Genomic DNA, 20,707 nt, shown 5'->3' on the forward strand with positions numbered 1-20,707 from the left:
CTAAACTTTTATTGATTTATTTTGTAAAATGTCACTAATCACTTCGGGTAATCCATGTTTGTAGTATAACATTCAAAAGGTAGAAAGGTGTATAATGTGGCATAAATCTTCTTCCACACTCTGCTCTTTTATTTCCCTCTCCAAAGGAGAATTTTCCTATATATTTCTAGAAATGTTATACCCAGGTATGTATGGATGTGTGTATGATTTTTTTCAAGGCACATTGTATTCGTGCCTTGTTTTGTGTTTTCACTTCACAGTACACCTTGGTGATTGTTCTGTATCAGGTCAGCTGCCTCTTGTAAGCGGCTGAGAGGGAACTTAGAAAGCACCTATTCTAAGTTACTCATTTTCAGAGGAGGAAAAAATTGAGTCCTGTTGATACAAAACAAATGTTTTGGACTAAACTGACTTTTCATTGATGTGTACTAGGTCTTTTTAAAAATAGGCTTTGTTTGCCCTGGCTGGTATAGCTCAATGGATTGAGCATGGGCCTGTGAAGCAAAGGGTCGCTGGTCTGATTCCCAGTCAGGGCACATGCCTGGGTTGCAGGCCAGGTCCCCAGTGGGGGACACAGTAGAGGCAACCACACATTGATGTTTCTCTCCCACTCTTTCTCCTTCCCTTTCCTCTCTAAAAATAAATAAATAAAATATTTTAAAAATAGGCTTTGTTTATTAAAACAGTTCTAGATTCACCATAAAATGAAATGTAGAGAATTTCCTCTACTTTTCACACATGCACCACCCTCCTCATTATCAACATCCTTGGCCAGAGTGGTCCATTTGTTAAAATTGATGAACCTGCATTGACACGTTATCACCCAAAGCCCGCAGCTTAAATTATGGTTCTTACATTCTATAGGTTTTGACAAATATATGACACGTATCCTCCTTTATAGAGTAGTGCACAGAGCAGTTTCATGGCCATAAAAATGCTGTGCTCCACCTATTCATCCCTCCTCCCCTTTAACCCCTGGTAACCACTGGTCTTTTTAGTCTCCATAGTTTTGGCTTTTCCATACTGTCATATAGTTGAAATTAACAATATGTAGCCTTTTTAGTTTGGCTTCCTTCACTTAGTAATATGCATTTAAGTTCCCTACATATCTTTTCATGGTGTGGTATCTTATCTTTTTAGTGCCGAATAGTATTTCATTGTCTAGATGTGCCCAAGTTTATTTACTTACTGAAGGATACCTTGTTTGTTTCCAAGATTGGGCAATTATAAGTAAAGCTGCTACAAACATTTATGCATGTGTTTTCTTTGTTGCTGTAAATAATCACCTCCTTCATTATAGTAAACAACAAGGAGTGAAATTGCTGGGTCATATGATAAAGAATATGTTTAGTTTTGTAACAGATTGTCCAATTATGTTTCAAAGTGGCTGTATCATTTTGCATTCCCACCAGCAATGAATGTAAATTTCTATTGCTCCACATACTCACCAGCATTTGGTATTTTCAGTGTTCAGAATTTTGACTATTTAATAGCTGTGTAGTGGTTGGTCTCTCAGTGTTTTAATTTGTATTTCCCTGTTGACATAAGATGTAGGTTCTCTTTTCAGATGCTTATTTGTCATGTATTTATCTATATTCCTTGATGAGGTTTCTATTCAGGTTTTTGGCCCATATTTTAACAGGGCTGTTTTCTTATTGTTGTGTTTTAAGTGTTCTTTGTACATTTTGGATAACAGTTCTTTATCTGATGTGTCTTTTACAAATATTTTTGCCCAGTGTGTGGCTTGTCTTTTCATTCTCCCTTTTAAAAAAATTTTTAAATGTATATAAATTTTAAATGTTCACCTGGGTTGTCCCGCCCTGGCGAACACCTAAGGCTCTGCCCCTCATACATAACAGGTGTGAACAGACCGAAATATTATGGCTCAAGCAGAGAAAGAGCTCAAAGCCCCAGAGCCAATAAATCTAAGCGACCAAGAGACAGCTTACCTTTCAGATGCACAGTTTAAAACACTGGTGATCAGGATGCTCACAGAATTGGTTGATTTTAGTCACAAATTAGAGGAACAAATGAAGGCTAAACTAATTGAAACGAAGGGAGATGCACATGAAACCAATAGTGATGGAAAGGAAACTGGGACTCAAATCAAGGGAGTGGACCAGAAGGAAGAAAAAATGACCAAACAGAAAAGAATGAAGAAACAATTCAAAAAAATGAGGAGAGGCTTAGGAACCTCCAGGACATCTTTAAATGTTCCAACATCCAAATTATAGGGGTACCAGAAGGGGAAGAGGAACAGCCACAAATGGAACACTTATTTGAACAAATAATAAAGGAGAATTTCCCCAATCTGGCAAAGGCAATAGACTTCCAGGAAGCTCAGAGAGTCCCAAAGAAGTTGGACCCAACAAGGAACACACCAAGGCACATCATCATTACATTAGCCAAGATTAAAATGAAGGACAGAATCCTAGAAGCAGCAAGACATAAGGGGACAGTCACCTACAAAGGAGTTCCCATCAGACTGTCAGCTGATTTCTCAAAAGAGACCTTACAGGCAAGAAGGGGCTGGAAAGAAGTAGTCCCAGTCCTGAAAGGCAAGGACCTACATCCAGGATTGCTCTATCCAGCAAAGTTTTCATTTAGAATGGAAGGGCAGATGAAGTGCTTGTCAGATAATGTCAAAGTTCAAGGAGTTCATCATCACCAAGCCCTTATTAATGAAATATTAATGGGACTTATCTAAAAAAAGAAGATAAAAAAGATGAACAGTGAAAGGACAGCAAACTCACAGTTATTAAGAACCACACCTAAAACAAAAGCAAACTAAGAGGACAGCTAGATCAGGAGAGGAACCATACAAATGGAGATCACATGGAGGGTTAGCAACAGGGGAGTGGGAGAAGGAGAAGGGGGGAGAAGGTACAGAAAATAAGTAGCATAGGTGGTAGGTAGAAAATAGACAGGCGGAGGGCAAGAATAGTATGGGAAATACAGAGTCTAAAGAGCTTGTGACACATGGACATAAACGAAAGGGGGGTGGTGGGGGTGGAGTGTGCAGAGTGGAGGGGAATAAAGGGGGAAATAGGACAACTGTAATGGCATAATCAAAATATTTAAAAAATACTTTTTCTCAGATCTCATATATATATACATATGTGTGTGTGTGTGTGTATATATATATATATATATATATATATATGAAATCTTTATATATATTTATTTTACCTCAGACCTTGGTTCTTTAGGATGGTCTCCCATTATACTTTAGATGTTTCTGGGCATATTACTTTATTTACGTAATTTACATAGATAGCAAATTGATTCTTAGAAGCATTCTGAGCCTCTCATACTACTGATATTTGATAAGGTGGAGTCTAGCCATTTACATGTGGTTTCTTTATAGCTCATATTTAATTTGGTGGTGTGAGGTATTGATTTATTTTTTATTTTTTTCTCATTGCAGAAAGACACCTTTTAATGTTGAGCTTTTAAATACGCTCTTTCGATTATAAGATCATTGTTCTTTCTCTTTACTTTTCAACTGCTGTGTCTTGTACTGTACTTTCTTTAACTGATTTTGCATATCTTCTCTGTTTTGAGTACAAACCCTTCCACACCCCAATGTGCTGCTGTTTAAACATCAGAGGCCCTTATTTCTTGAGCACTTGACAACTATAATTTATTTCCCTTTTCTGTGCACAGTGCATTACCACAGGGAGGTTCATAACTTAAATCTGTTGACATGAGACCTCATGATACACCATTTGGCTCACGCAGTAAAGAGAAACATCTTTTTATATGATCACGTTTGTGTAAATTATGTTACTCATTGGTGTGTGGCTTATGATTAATAATGTGCTTGTTATTATATATGGCGATAAAAGTGCCATGAAGGAATTTCAGTCTCCTGCCTTCCCTTCCTTCCCCTCCCTCTTTCTGTCTTTCCCTCCCTCTCCCTCCTTCTCCTTCTTCACCCCGTAAACATATATACTCTTCTTAGTACTATAGCCATGTAGCAGTTTTATTAGATAAAAACAGTTACTTAATTTTACTGGTGCAATATAAGATACTCAGACGTATTTTATGTTTGGTATATACGTCTTTCATGCCTGTGTGTATAGTTTTATATGTTATATGTAGGCCCTTCCCAGACATTTGCTCAAGGTTATGGTTTAATTAATGCAGTTGATTCAAAGTTGGAGGACACCTAAAGTCTGAAGGAGAAAAATCAAAAGTATTTTAGCCATTTGGTTTCAAAATAGTTTAGTCAGCAAAGCTTCTTTTCGGGCCTTTATGAGGGTGCGAACCTTTCAGGACTAGGTAAGTTCTGCTGCCCCTCAGTGGAACAACAGAGTGCAGTGGAGAAGTTTGAGGGGCTTTTAATCACCCACAAGACAAAACAAAGAAGCCTTGTTTTCATTTTTGTGTCTTTCATTGTCGGGGATTTGTGGATAACTTAGTATAAGTTCCAAATTCCTCTTGGTCTATCTCATGTACTAAATCAAGAGAGGGAGAGCTGGGTGCTGGACCAGGGGTCCCCAGCCTCCCTTCTCCCAGGCCTGAACTCCACCTCCTGCCTTCCCCCCAGCAGCCCCCAGCACAATCGTGGAAAATTGACTTCCACAAAACCAGTTTCTGGTGCCAAAAACAATGGGGACCACTGCACTAGAAGAGAAAGTTGCTTCTGATTTATTTTTCTATTAAATGTACACAATGGTTAGAGATACCAATTAATTTTAATGGCTTACAGGGAAAGATAGCAGCCATTTTTCATTTCTTCTCTTGCTTGGATGAATTGCGTAAAATTATGTTTTTTGCTATAAGGAGAGACCTATAATTCTTTGCTCTCTTAAATCATTCATACACATAAACACCACCACTACCACCACACCTACCAAAAATGCTGTATCTTTTTCTCTATTAGAGATGAAGATGACCTCAATGATGTGACTTCAATGGCAGGAGTCAACCTCAATGAAGAAAACGCCTGCATCTTAGCAACAAATTCTGACTTGGTTGGTACACTTGTTCAGTCATGTAAAGATGAACCATTTCTTTTCATTGGACCTCTACAAAAGAGAATTTTAGACATTGGTAAGTGCCAGCTTATGGTTATTGACCTGACAAGTCTACCTGTGTCAAGGAAAATAGCAAGAAATAGTCCTGGTTGGTCTTCCTGGAACTATGAAGCTTATATGAGACTCTGGAAATATTAAGGGTGTTTCATGGGTGTTACAGAAAAAAGTCTTTTAATTAATTAATTAATTTATTTATTTTCATCCTCACTCGAGAGTATGTTTATTGATTTTAGAGAGAAAGGAAGGGAAAGAGAGAACACCAATGTGAAAGAGAAACATCGATCAGTTGGTTGCCTCTTGTACTTTTCAGTTGATGATGAAGCAAAACTTGTCTTTCAATATAACAAGAAGTTGCAAAACTACTTCTAAATTATCTAAGCTTAAAAGAAAGACTATAGAGTGGATAGAATTATGTATTTCTAGAAATGTTTTTCATTTATAGTAGTAATCCCTTTTTACAGAACAGTTAAAAACTAAACCATTCCTTAATACCTGAAATTATAAATTTACCCCCCAAAATCTTTGGAAGATTTTTCTACTTAAATATCTTAGGAGAGTAACCATGCCAGTGTTCTCTCTTGTTTGTAATTACCTAATTAAATTACACAGACATTCTGTAAAAACCCATATGTCTCCTTAATCAGTTATGTTGACTTTGTTAAAGTGTTGTAGTTAAAAGTGAGAATTTTTACAGTATTCACTTTGTAACTTTGTCATTTTTTATAGGTTTAGTGAAGATATTAAAATATTTGATTATTCACTAAGCCCTAGAATTGTTTGCAAATCCCAGCCTTGTTTATTTCTAATATTTTTTAAATGTGGTCTTTTGCATAGGATCAACTGTTTGCTTTAGAAATACATGTAAAATTATTTTCAAAGTTTCCCTTCAAGACTAAATGTTTTTAAATGTCGTCTTAATTTAAGCAGGAACTGGCATGTCATTCCCTGTCTACCCTATGTTTAGTTGTAATTTTAATCATTGAATTGTTCTGAAATTGTACTCTCCCTTCTATAGAAAGCCCCCCTGTTTGTTTATGTTGAAGGTTTTGGTGAAGTAGATTTGACTTTGTAGTTTTTGAGTTTTCCCCTCTTGAATCCAAAATTGGTGATGAACTCAATTTTGCTAGAAAGAAATGAACTACATTTTAAAGGTTAGGAGAAGATGGATAATTTTATACCTTCTTCCTGTCTGCTTTACTGTAGTCCTCATTTTGAATTACAGTTTAACCTTTATTATGGAATAATGTGGAAGAATCTATGTAAGATTTGTTGGCTTTTAATTAAAGTTTATTTTGCTATACTCATTCAGACTTTGATGAATATATATTTTAGATAGACTGCAAAATCAGTGATATTTTAAAAATTTCTGCGTATATGCCTTGTTAAAAATGAGCACAACAGCAGTATTAAAAGTTCATTTAAATTACACTTCCTAATTGCCTATATCTTTAGATTTAGGTCTCTGTTGATATAGGTGGTTTCACTAAGCTGGACATTACTATTTAAATAGTGTTAAGGTTGATTTATAAATGAACTTCTGCCTTTGGCTATTGGTCCAAATTGTTTTCCTAAAAGTTTCTTACTGAAAGGAAGGAAGATAAGCAAAAGGAAAAAAAAAAGTTTGGTTTATTTATGGAAGGAGATATAGTGAAAGAGAAGTTACTCAAATGGATGGGTGAAATGATGAGGCTTTCAACCCATTTCAACTTGTAAGTTAATTAATAGGTCAATTTATCTGATCATAAGCATGATTGGTAATGGACAAAATGAATATAGGTATGTCTGTAGAAAAGGCATTAACAGACTCAGAATCGGAATTCATTGAACTGTCATAAACTGTTAACAGTGTCAAATAGAATTAAATGTAATTTTCTATTTTTTTTAATTACTAAAATTAACAGAATATGGCACTGATTTCTGCAGTTACCATTTTTCTCCCTGAACGCTAGACTTGATTTGTGTTCTTATTAACTTTGTCCTATAAATGACCTTGCAGGGAGAATGATTCTAGAGGCTAAGTAAAACAATGTCTATATTTTCTGAGGCTTCAGGCTAGGTTTTATTAATATAATGTCTAAGATCTTTGAAGTTGTGACTTTACCAGGAAAATCATAATCTCTAAACCTTTATTCATAATGGGTATGACTTCCAGGGGGAACAGAATACCTGCTGTGCTAATTATTTCAATTATCAGCCTCTGCTAAAACACGTAATGGATTTTCTCTGCTTCCATAGGTAAAAAGCATGACATTACGGAACTTAACTCTGATGCAGTGAATTTGATCTCCCATGCAACACAGGAGCGATTACGAGGCCTTCTAGAAAAACTGACAACAATTGCTCAGCATCGAATGACAACTTACAAGGTAAAGGAAATCATTAGAGAAGTATAGGCTCTTTTTCCTCTTTGTCATGTTCAGGGTAGTTTTCAGGTATGTATTAATATTCTACATATATTTTTAAAGAAAATGGTTGAGACATATTTCATGTTGCTGGAAAATCAAAGTCTCATTCCTAATTTGCTTTATTTAGATACGCTTACATGACAAATAAAATTAAAATAGAGTTAAAATGGTATCCAAAGCGTCTATGTCAGTTTAAATTGAAATATGCATTTGTTCTGCCTGAGGCTTCTCTTCCTAAAGCTTTTGATTGGGAAGGAAGCAATAGTGTGGAATAGTTCTGTTCTGTCCTCCTAAAGCTTTTGATTGGGAAGGAAGCAATAGTGTGGAATAGTTCTGTTCTCCTAAAGCTTTTGATTGGGAAGGAAGCTTAGTGTGGAATAGTTCTGTTCTCTTCAGTGTGGATAGTTCGGTTCTCTTCAGTGGTCCATACTCTGCTAACACTCCTGTTCCCTTTAATAAGTTAAATGATTACATTGAATGCTGATCCTAGTGTCACTCATTATCATTATTGACTGCTTTTATAAAAAAAATTAAATACAAGAATAGCTTGTCAGTCCCTAATGGTGTGAACCAAATTACTTGCCATCATCAAATGGAAGACCTTGATTTATTTGAATTATGGTTTTGGAGGAGAGGTGATGAGGGATGAAAAAGAAAAAAAGATAAACATTTTCCCTCTATATCAAGAAGTGCTTATAGCTAGATTTTGTACAACGTGGTATGTGGGTAACCTCCTGAGGTTTCGAGTTTGAAAGAATGGTCATTGTGATAATGTCCTAGGTATAGGTTATATGGAATCCAGGTCAGTATCAGCTACCATATCACCAGTAGTTCCCTGGAGCAGTCATTCTGTTTTCTCTCCTTTTTGTTTTACTTAGAACCTTAGAAGGGCTATTTGTATAATTGCTGAGGTCCTCACTTGTATAAATCTTTGTGAGAATTTGCTGGACTGACTTAAAAATACATAATCATCAGAAAAAGTTTTTTTAAAAACCAAGCACTTATCAGTGCTTTTTCATATGTATTTCTAGAATTTCTCTGTTTCTTCTAAGTTACCTAATTTGTTGGTATACAGTTGTTCATAGTATTCTCTTATAATCTCTTTTATTTCTGTAAGGTCAGTAATGTTCCCACTTTCATTTTGATTTTAGTTCCTTAAGGTGTAAAAGTAAGTTACTGATTTGAGATTCTCCTTTTTAAATGTGGGCATGTGCTACTATAAATTTCTCTCTGAGCAATGCTTTTACTGAATTTATAAGTTTTGATACATTATGTTTTTGTTTTCGTTTATCTCCATTTTCTAATGTCCCGTGAGATTTCTTTGATTTACTGGTTGTGTTAGAACAGCAGTATTCAACTGGTGCGCTGCGCCGGGCACACTGGTGCATCACGGGGATTCGTGAACCGTGCAGTTGGGGCACTGACCTCTGTTCCCTCAGATGGACAAATTAAAACATAACAACAGCCAACACAACAATAGCCATCTGAATAAATCAAAACTCCACCTTTTTTTTGTCAGATTGGCAAAAAATGTAATATATTTTTTGGTGTGCTACAGAATTTTAGAAATTAGTTTAAGTATGCCATGACATGAAAAAAAGGTTGAAAGTTGCTGTTTTAGAGTATGCTGTTTGGGATTTCTTAAAAATTTTTATTTATTTTTAGAGAGGGGAAGAGAGGGAGAGAAACATCAGTGTGTGGTTGCCTCTCACATGGCCCCCACTGGGGACCTGGCGTGCAACCCAGGCATGTGCCCTGACTGGGAATCAAACCTGTGACCCTCTGGTTCACAGGCCTGCGCTCAATCCACTGAGCTATACCAGCCAGGCTAGAGTATGTTGTTTGATTTATACATATTCATAAAATTTCTAGTTTTTCTTTTATTGTCGATTTCTAGCTTTATTTTATTGTGGTCAGAGAAGATTCTTTGTACAATTTAATCATTTTAAATTTATTGGGGCTTGTTTTGTGGCCTAACTTATAGTCTGTCTTGGAGAATGTTCCCTGTGCACTTGAGACAAATGTATATTCTCCTATTGCTGGATGGAATGTTCACATATGTCTGCTGGATCTAGTTAGTTTTTTGGTGTCAAGTTCTCTATTTCCATAATGGTCTTATGTGTAGTTATTCTGTCCATTATTGAAAGTGAGGTATTGAAGATTTAAGCTGTTATACAAAACTGTCTATTTCTTTTTAGTCCTGTCAGTGTTTGCTTTATATATTTGGCATCTGAAGTGTGTGTATCTTCTTGTGTATCTTATTGATGAATTGGCTATTTTGCCACTATATATTGTTCTTGTTTATTTCTTTTAACCATTTTTGACTTAAAGTATATTTTGCTTGGTAGTAGTATAACCATCCCTGCTTTCTTTTGGTTCTTAACCTGCATGGAGTATCTTTTCCTATCTTTCACTTTCAACCTATTTATGTGCTTCCATCTAAAGTGAATCTCTTATAGACAGCATATAGTTGGATTATGTTTTTTTTTTAATCCATTCTGCTAGTCTCTACCTTTTGATTGGGGAGTTTAATCCATTTATATTTAAAGTAATTACCATAAAGAAGAACTGCTATTTCATTGTTTTTCTGTATACCTTATAGCTTTTATGTCTTTTATTTCCTCTGTTACTGCCTTTTTTGTTTGCCTGATTGATCTGTTTATTGTGTATTTCTCATTTCCTTTTGTGTATATTTTTTTCAGATATTTTCTTAGTGGTTACTATAGGGATTTCAATTAACATTCTAAATTCATAATATTCTAGTTTGAACCGATAACAGTTTACCTTCAATTTTGGGATGTGGGGCATTTAGCCTTTCATTTTTGGATTTTTACTGTAACTTTTTAAGGAGTCTTATAATTTTTCAGACTTGGATTTGCCCCTGTTCCCACCTCAGTCACCCCATTGTTTCAGAGATACATAGTGTACTTTCAGTATTGCAATGGACAGTTTCCAAAGCGTAATGTATACAATCGAATATGACATGAAATTTTTCCAGGTAGAGTTTACTATTCTGAGCGGTATTTAAAACTCTATTGTGTACAGCCTTGAGATGGAATTCTAATGTCAATAGCATATGTTCCAGTGATTTAGTTACCCTTTGCAAAATGGATAGTATTTACCTCGCCTGGAATCTCCCTGAATAACTTATTTTAAAACTAATACCTTCTTAACCTACTGTCTGCACGTGGCCTATCCTGATTGATCTCCACCTTCTCATTCCTTTCCCCAAACTCATTCCTTAATACAGCTAATGCAACTGTCTGAATTTGAACATATAGAAAGGTAATTAAATTATCATTCTTTTTAAAACAGAAACAATAATCATTTAGTTAGATTGGAATCTACTTCAAAATTATACTTACTTTGTAGACTTTGATGGTAATAATCTTTATGTCACTGATTTGGCCCTGTCCTTATATTTCAGTTCATCCCTCATAGGATTTATTTTTATCTGTACAATGTGGGAAACTTTACTCCATAAATTTCACAAAATGAACTACTTTTATTGAAAGCAAAATCCCACCATTTTTTCTATTTAATATCCACCTACTTTCGATAACCTTTCATCTGGTGATACAATTCTCCAATCTATCTCAGTTCATTATCTGAGATTTCAGTAAAGAAGTAGAAAGTGACATGTAGACAAAGCTTTTGATCTTTCTGCCCCATGGTTTCCCACTGAAGAAAAATTATAGGCTTCTGCATATCAGTGGCTATGGAGAAGCTTCAGTGTTTTCCAGTTGAAAGGGGCTGTAATGCTTTCCTTAGGTAGAATTCACTTGATGGCGTTATCATTTGGTTTAGGTCCTTATACTTTCGTTGCTAAACCACCGTATTCTGTGGTGCATCAAGATTTCAGTTAGGCAGGCCAACTGGGCAGAAAGGAAGGACCATGGTAAGATTGGGGTTACTGTTGCTTAAGTAAGGTTGGGGAGTCAGTAGGAGTAGGGGATGCACTCATTTGTTTTATATGTGGAAGAGTAAAGGAAGAATGCATACATTAAGCCAGAGGTGGTTGTATCCAAGTTGGGGGAGAGAGAAGGAATCTTAGCACTGGAATGAGATTGAGTTAAAGTTTAGAAAGTCTGTGTCCCTTTTTAATTTCGTGTTTGTTGTCTTTTTAAAATTAAATTGTCAGTAAACTATATCTGAACAGTATTTCCCACAGATATGGGAAAGATGAAGTATTTAACAAACTGCTGGTTATTATGTTTATATCTCTATGGTTGGCCTATAATGTATTCCATATTCTATCTTGTATTATTTAACTTTAAAAGCATTTGAAAATTCCTTATGTATTATACATGAAGTAAAATAAGTAGCACTAATAATACATTCTTGTTTGTTATACTGTGTAATACTCTTTTGATCTAGTTAAATGCCAACAAAAAAAATTTAATTTAAAACGAATCCTGGACATATGAAATCTCTCTGTCCCAGTTAATTGAATCAGCCATAAGCACAGGATAAAACAAAGATGGGAGTGATGCTGTACCCATGATTCATAACCCAGGCACTGACTCTTCACTGTTTGAAAACCATTTCTTTTTTTAAGTTACACAGTTTCCCTCACTTCCTCTCCAATAGCTCGGATGTCTGAATTACTGAAGTGAGTAGATGGCAGGATGTTTTAAATATTGATTGGGAAAATTGCCCTGTGCTGCACCCCTGGGAAGCATACACGTACTCATATAGGTACCGGAGAGGAGGGATGGGTCATCATATCAGGGGACAAAAATATTTAGATTGGAAAGCACTGTTTTATACTTTAGAATATCAGAATTAATGAAACTGTGTAAACTTTGTAATTTTATGGAACAATGAAGATAAATAATTATACTTACGTTAATGGCTCTCATTTATAAATTGTACACTTAATTTCTTTGACTGTAGTTCTGCCCAAGGTCATAGCTTAAGGGAAACCTCAAAACAGGGTTTGGGATCGGAAAGTTTGCCAGTTTTTCTTATGCTGTCATTTTGATGGAAGTTGTATTCACTTGACAAGGTAAGACCCCTTCAACAATGGAAACAAGGTTGATGACTTTCATCTTTGGTGTATTTTTCAGTGAAGTGATTGTATCTTGTTGGGGTTTTTTTCCTCCTGTTCACAGACCTAAGATTTAATTAATCATGTTAAATTCTGCTCAGATGGACAATAATTTAACCAAAATGATTTAGATTATAGTTAAATGCTACACTCTGTTTGCTTTCTACTTCATATTTTAGAGTCTGCTTGGCTTAATCCCCTACCACTTTCCCAATGAAGCTTACTAGGAAAGCTCTTTGAAATTTAAATGCTTAATCACTTCTCAAATTTTAAGGTGATTAAAAGTTTTTTTTGTTATGTTTGTCTGACAGAAATAAAAATATTACCTCCCCCAAATTTAGGTCCCTGTGTATGTTGGTGTTCCTGCCTTTAGCTGATTTATAACAATACCTAATGTAGAAAGTGTTACCTGGGATCATCATAAGACTTTTTGTTTTTCCAGACAAGTGAAAATTACATCCTGTCTAGTGATACCAGGTCACAGCTCAAATTTCTTGAACAGCTGGATCAACTTGAGAAGCAGAGAAAAGATTTAGAAGAAAGAGAAATGTTACTTAAAGTAGCCAAGGTAAGGGCCTGCCTGATTTATGAGTGAACCTGGTCTGGCAGGGAGGTCAGAATTGGCATTATTATTGGTCGGTTGTCTTGGTTTTTATAGGCCTTTAGATTCTCTGAAGGATATCTTAAAATAAAGTTAGTAATAAAATCTCTCATACCTAGGATGGTATAGTTCAGTGTCTTTCATTTAATTTAGTATAATGTTATCTTTTGTTTCATTCTCAATTTCTGTGTGCCTAGCATCATGCTCACACCTTCCCCAAAAAATGTTTTACACAATTTGTAGTGTTTTTAACGATTTGATTGATATGTGCCAAGTTGAAGTTTAGAAAGTAGACAGGCAGAGTACGAATAAAATTAAGAGTAATTATTATATGAAACAAAATATAGGATTCCAGCAATGGGTTAGAGAGAGAGAGAATAAAAGAGAGAACAGGTAAAGTTATTATTTATTTTCTTCCTCCCTTATGTAACACATTTTCCTGGACTCCAAATGGAGTGAAAGCTAATTCTGTTAGCTTTGCATTTTGCATTTTGTTGCTGCACATTTCTTTGCAGGTCTGGGGGCCTTTGTGTGTGAAGTTTGGGCACCAGTTTTATTTTGTGTTTTAAACACCTTAGTTTTAATTTCTGGTATTCTTGGCAGCCACCCCTTTTAGAGTATTTGTTCTAATCACGTGTGAATCACTTCATAGAAACTGTTTTGAAATTATGTCATACTTAAAAAAAGTTGCCAGAACTCTACAAGAAACTCTCATCTTCTTCACCCAGATTCCTCACTTTTAACATTTTGCTTCATTTACTTCATCTCCACCCTTCCTAGACACGCTCGTGCGCGCGCGCGCGCACACACACACACACACACACACACACTATCATTCTTTCATTTTCTGTTCAATTCAGAGGTGGTTTTTTTTGTACATTTACAGTGTTGTGTAACTGTCATCTCTGTTACTTTTCTGAACTTTTTGAAAGCAAGCTTCAGACATGATGTCCCATCAGTCCTAAACATATTTGTGGAAACAAGGATATTCTTTTGTGTAACCTTCCAAGTCAGGATGTGAACAATGTAATACTACCATTGAACCCACAGGCCATTCAAATTTTATCTCAACTCTTTCCCTTCACGTTCCATATTCCCATAGAGAAATGTGTTACATTTAGTTATTGTATCTTTTCAGACACTTCAGCAGATTTTCTCAGACTGTCTTTTTCTTTCATGTCTTTGACAGGTTTCAAGAGTATAGACCTTCCTTACCTTTTGTAGATTGTCTCTCAGCCTGGGTTTGTCTGATATTTCCTCATGACATGACTTAGACCATGCATCCTTGGCAGAAATGGATAGAAATGATGCTGCATTTTTCTCAGCTGATCATACCAAAGGCAACCTTGATCACCTGGCTGTGTGGGTGCCTACCAAGTCTCTCCATTTTAAATTCGCCATTTTCCCCTTTGTAATCAGTGAGTTTTTCATAGAAAGGTATTGCAAGATTGCATATACCTATATGTCCCATTCCTTATCAAACCTCTACATATCAACTTGAGCATTCATAGATGATGACTGCCTGAATCAGCCACCTCTGTGATGTTTGTCAAAGCATGGTTCTTTCTTCTCATCATCTCTTTTATATTTAACAGCACTCTACTGTATGGAAAAGCTTTCCTTTTTCTCTTATTCATTCATTCATATCAGCATGGGCTCATGAATGTCTTTGATTCAACAGATTGTAATCCATTACTATCATTTATTTTGATGCTGAAACTGCTTCCTGGGTGAGAGATCCTTCCAGCTGGTAGTTCTGTCCATTAGTCATGTCTCTCTCTTTCATTGAACATGTCCTTACTTTCTGGCACATGTTACTTCAGGCCCAGCTTTTACTCTTCCTTTCCAGCCCTGCAGTCAGCCATTTCCCCAAGGTAATTCTTCATATTTATATGAAGTTGAAGATGATATCCAGAAACCAATGAGAGCATATTGTATGCTCATTGCTGATGGGGTGTCATTACATGTAGGCCCCTCCATGGACAGATGTAGAAAGTACATGTATTATATATGTACACGTGTGTGTGTGTGTGTGTATATATATATATATATACACACACACACAATTATACACCTGTATTTCTTTATCTGTGTGTTTGTTATAAAACCATGAGTTTATATGGATACCTCCAACTCCAACCAATATCTTAGGGTTCTTTCTAGACTTAACTTTTCCATGTTGATAAATACTTTCTCCATAGTAAGAAACTTGGCCCTTATTACCTTCAGTATATTTGCTTATGTCCTCAATTTAGTTATTTGATTGATGTAACTTCTCTCCCAAATAGCTATGCTGGCTGACTCCTCTTATCTGCCACTACTGTGTCCATGGCCCTCATTTCATTGTCCATGTCATTGGCTTCTGTTCCCACTGGCCCATGCCTTGGTGAGTCTCCCCAAGTCTAGACTTACAAGTCGGGAGACTTGAAGTCTCCTGTAATCACCACCCCCCCCCCAGCATTCTTGGCTGCTGGTCTGTACCTTCATGTGCCCCAATCCTCCAAAAGGATCTGGGGCACCACAACCTTGTTATTGTGCAAACTTCCTGCTCTCCCACAGTCTCAGTCCCCATGCTGACCCCTCCTATGATGGGAATGACAGCTGCGAGAGGAAGATGCTCTTCCTTGAGCCCTTAAGTATTATAAGCAAGCATACAGCCAGTGTAATGAAGTGGTTTATTGGTATTTTATTTCTAATTACTATGCCATAAACAAGGTCACAAACTATTAAATACTAATCAGTTATTATTGGATATAATATATTATACTTCCTCTCACTCTCTCCTGGCTTTTTCTCCTCTACTGGACTTACAAATACTGGAGTGTCCCAGGATTCAGTTCTAGGACTTCTTGTCTGCCTATATTCCCTTGTAATTTATTTTTCCAACTCAGTCTACATTCTGGAATTCTGGACTCTTACAGCTAACTGCCTACTTGAATCTCCTCTTAGTCAGCCAATAGACATCTCAAATTCAGTGTAACCAAAAGAATTCCCAATTTTTCTCCCACTCAAAACTTTGTACTCTTACAGCTTTTCTTAACCCAATAAAGGGCACCATTATTCACCTGGTTCAAGCCAAAAGAAAAACTAGGAGTCATCTTTAACTCTTTTTTCTATCTTCACATGTATTCTATTTCTTAAATGTATCCATCTTCTCTTCATCACCATTGTCACCACTCTAGTCTAAGTCATCTTTCACATGGACTTTTATAATGTTTTCTAACTGATCTCCTTTTTTTAATATACATTTTTATGCTATCTTCAGAATAATGTTTCATAGCAAGTCATGTGTGTCTCTGCTGCTTCCCCTTGCACTAAAATAAAACCCAAACTTCTTACCAAATTTGAAAAGGCCTTATGTGATCTGGCACCCCTTCCCTCTCATCACTCCCTTTTTCACTTAGTCTGCTCTAGTCACACTGCTTGTGGTTCCCCACTCACTTTAGAGTATTAGACTACTTAGTAGTAGTATTAGGCAACTGACACTGAACATTGAGTTCCCTTCCCCTAAATCTGCTAACCTCTCACAAAGTTGGAGTTACCCTCCCAGTTGGTTAGGACAGAATCCTAGGAGTCATCCTCGACTCCTCTTTTTACTTCATTTCCCCATATGTAACTCATCAATAAATCTGGTTGGCTTTACATGCAAAATATATTTTGAATCTAATCACTTACCTTCATCTCCTCTATGACATTAGTCCAAACTGCCCTCGTCTTCTTCTTAGTCTTGCATTCACAACGTTTGTTTTAGAACAATCTTCTAATTGCTCTGTGTGCCTGGGTCTCCACTCTTGAATGCCTGTAGTACACCCTCTGCATAACAGACAGACTGACCTTTGAGTGTCATGTTAGTGGCTTCTCCTCCTGTGCCTCAAACCCTCAGTAGCTTGTTCTCATAGGTAAAATTAAACCCCAACCCCTTATCATGGCGTACCAGGCAGTACATGGTGTCCAATCTAGTCTCCCTCAACTTTTCTCTTGTGTTCCAATGACACAGGCTTTCTTTCCTTCCTCAAGTATTCCAAGCTTGTTTTCATTTTAGGTTATGGCAATTACTGTGCCTTCTGCTTGGAGTTTCTTCCCCCAGATCTTTGCATGGGCTGCCTCCTTCTTGCCATTCAGATCTCTACCCAAATGTCACTCCTCAGATAGACTTTTCTCCCATCCTAGCAAAAGCAGTGCCTTCCATATCTCCAAGGCCTAGAACAGTGGCACAGAGTAGAATTTGTACTATGGATAATCAGTTAAGATTGGTGACAAAGACTTAATAGCCAAATGTGCCTGTTTTATACTAGGACAAAAAATTATACACACACATACAGATATACACTACATATATTTTTATATAAATACATACATGTGTACTCATTCTTTTATAATATTATAGGTGGATAACAAAAGAGTTTGCCTTAGTTTGAGCTGAAATGAAGTAGTTTTAGTGGTTTGGGGGCAAAATGAAGAAAAAAGTTACTAGTTTGGGGTAGAATCTTAGGTAGGTATTTAGCTAAGATGTCTAAAATTAGAAGGCGCTTTTAAATATAAGCAGTTTCTTTTATTTTCTGTTAACAAAAGTACCAATAAACCAGTAAACCTGTCACATAAACTTAGTAAATTATGAAAATAACTTTTTGCTTTTATTTTGTTAGCTATCTTTAATTAGCTGACATTGCATTTTATAGAATAAGCAAGCATTCAGATTTATAAGGAGTGGGATAGATTTGTTAGAAAGAGAAGCATACACCTACCCCAAGCATATTTATCTGTGGACAAAGTTCTTTATCCTTTGTTTTATCACACCATTAGCAGTTCTGTAAGGTTGTTCCTTTCTAGAATGTTAAACTGAGTAAGTGTGGAAAGTAACATTCAATGATCATTTATTACTGGACCCAGAGATGATAAGATACTTTAATGGGAACACTGGGACATATTTTCTACTTAATTTTTTAAAGTTAGACTCTCAGAGAGAGAGATTTGGTTCAAAGTTCATCAGGTTCTTGATTTTAATAGTCCTTGAAATATCATATTTTTTTTTCCAAAATGTGTTCACCTAAGGTATAGCCAGTGTCGATTGTTTTCATTCGTTTGGGCCAACAGTTACCCTCCGTTTCTTTTTCTTTCCCCGTACCATCCGTTTTTTAGTTCTCAGTGTTCAACGAAGAACAATGTCATGCCTCAACTGGACCTGACTGACACTGTTAGTATCATTTTCCACATAAGCTTCCTCCGGGCTGGAACTGCAGCAGCCGCCCAGATGATGAGAGGGAGGGGTGGTCAGAGAGGGAGGGAGTACACAGGACTAGATTGAGGCATTTTTCCCTGGAGCCAGGGTTTTCAATCATAAGAGAAAATCGTCATTTATTAAATATTTAATGGCAACTGTAGTGTTTAGATGCTAGTAATTTCTATTAAAATTTTCTTTTCCTTTGATAGAGTCGTTCCAATAAAGAAGATCCAGAACAGCTGAGATTAAAGCAGAAAGCCAAAGAGGTAGGACTTTCAAGTTACCATGTTTGTCTTTGTGTTCCAGGGAAGGCTGGCAGCCCTCCCCTGGCAATTAGGTCAGGGTTTATTTTGCTGTTGCATACCATTTGCAGAAGCCTTGGGGAAGGACAGGAACTGCTGAAGGCAAGGGCAGTACTTCAAATGAGGTCAATGAGTGATGTGCTCTCTTTTTAAAATTTATTTTCAAGGCTTAGGCCTGTCTAGAGATGGCTCTTTGTAAACTACAGCAGCACACTTGGAGGAATATAACGTGGGATTAAGAAAAAAAAGAAACTTCTGAGATTTAGCATCTGGGACTGTACAATAGGCTACATTTTTCCAGGGTAATTGTTCGTTTTGTAAATCTGATACTGCTTATAATTCTTTGGCTGGGAGGCGGTACTGGGATTTAGTTTTAAATGGAAAATGCCTCTGGCTTTTAATTTTCTGGGCCCAGCAGTTTTCTGTTCTGGAATGGAGCCCTTGTTTCACACAGTTCATGTTTAGCTGCAGGGGTTTTAGTTTATAGCTTAGACTGGTTAAGCTTTTACTCCCAGAGGCCTCTGCATAGCAACTGTAGAAATCAACAAATAAGTTCATTTATGTCTGCAGCCTCCTCTCAGTAGCTGACTTTTTACATTTCCCAATATCCATTTCCTGACTTTTCTAGCCCCAGAGAAAAAAGCTCCACTAATTGGAGCTTATTTTAATTGAGCCTTAATATTGGATCTCACTGGAGTTGCCCCCAGAGCTGCTGAGAACAGAAGGAAATGAAAGTACCCAAGGTTGAAGACGTGGTGCGTGTTTGGGTGTGTGTGTGTGTGAAATTTTTCACTTGACCTACAGATTCTTTTCCCTGCTGAATAAATCATCAAGCCTGTTCACATTTCTGATTAAGGATCTGACAGCAGACAATAATAAAGACAATTGAGGTGTGAGATGTGTGACATGGAGCTGAAGAAATTGGTTTCTATAGTTACTCAACTGATTTCATGCAATTTTTAAGGATCTTTGTGCTAAATTTCCTGAGCAACCTTTTTCCTTAACTGTGCTTCTTGAACTATGAAATCTGTTGTTGCTTAACATTGCTGCACTTGGCTTCTAGGTGCCAGCAGCAGCAGGTTATTTATGAATGTTTTAAAGGCCCTTATTGTTTGGATTAATGCAGGAGCTGAGGCAAAACAAATGGAGATCTAGTAGGAATCTTACAGTCAACGTGGTGTTTTCACTGACATGGAGAAGGAAAATATATGAGCTCTGGAGGGGAGGGTTTCTGGATGGGGATGAGGAGGACTGACTGGGAAGGGAGAGTGTTAAAGAGAATTGAAACCAGAACATTTAATTTTGACAACAAAATTTTCGCATACTCATTTTTTTCCAGTTGAAAATTTATCTAAAAATATTATCCGAAAAAATAATGTGAGAATGTACTTATAATCCTTTATAAGCAAGCTTGGCTTGATGATAGATTATTTGGGGATGGGCAACTATCATTGCTCTGAGTCATGGGTATTCCTCTTTGTTTTAATTAAGGACTGATAAGCTATTTACTTACTTCCTTCTAACTTACCCCTTTTTGGAAAATATATATCATAAACCTTATCCTTTTATCCTTAAAGAACTTACCCTGTCCCTCCATAAATATCTGATTAATTTTTCCTTCAGGTTTGTATGGGATGGTTTTGTTTGTTTGTTTGTTTGTTTGTTTGTTTATTTGTTTGTTTTAATAGTGTGTATAATTATTCCCTGAGGGATGAATAGGTGGACATTATTTAAAAATAAAAAAAGTTGTAAGTGTGAATGTGGTGGGAAGAAAACCTCTTAATGAGAGCAGGTGATACCAAACCTGTTTTCCCCCCTCCCTTGTATCTTCATTTATTTCTTTTTCCTAGCAAGATTAAATAGACTCAATATAATTTCTTTCCAAAAAATTTGAAAATTTTCTAGTTGCTTCCTATCTTGTATCCAATTGATTAAAGAAAGAATCAAATACATTGCCCCTGTTCCAAGAATAGAGCCTCTCTGTATTAGTTGCAAATGTTTAATGAAAGTAAAATATTCTTATTTTGTCATCCCCCGATCTCCAGAGCTCTTAATAACTTTAATATTCTAAGGGCCTCTAATTTAG

General features: G+C 36.4%; 1 protein-coding gene across 2 annotated transcripts in view; it reads left to right on the forward strand.

Moving 5' to 3' along the window:
* TAF4B (TATA-box binding protein associated factor 4b) overlaps positions 1-20,707 on the forward strand; it is a 129,119-nt gene that overhangs the window by 73,850 nt on the left and 34,562 nt on the right. For both annotated transcript variants that reach the window (XM_037127847.2, XM_037127848.2), the window contains exons 10-13: positions 4,889-5,058; positions 7,278-7,408; positions 12,940-13,065; positions 18,529-18,585. In XM_037127847.2, coding sequence (XP_036983742.2) covers positions 4,889-5,058; positions 7,278-7,408; positions 12,940-13,065; positions 18,529-18,585 — 484 coding nt within the window. The remainder of the gene's footprint in view (positions 1-4,888; positions 5,059-7,277; positions 7,409-12,939; positions 13,066-18,528; positions 18,586-20,707) is intronic.

This window comes from Artibeus jamaicensis, unplaced genomic scaffold (assembly GCF_021234435.1).
Source record: "Artibeus jamaicensis isolate MK-2021 breed Jamaican fruit bat unplaced genomic scaffold, CSHL_Jam_final contig_354, whole genome shotgun sequence".
Taxonomy (NCBI): Eukaryota; Metazoa; Chordata; class Mammalia; order Chiroptera; family Phyllostomidae; genus Artibeus; species Artibeus jamaicensis.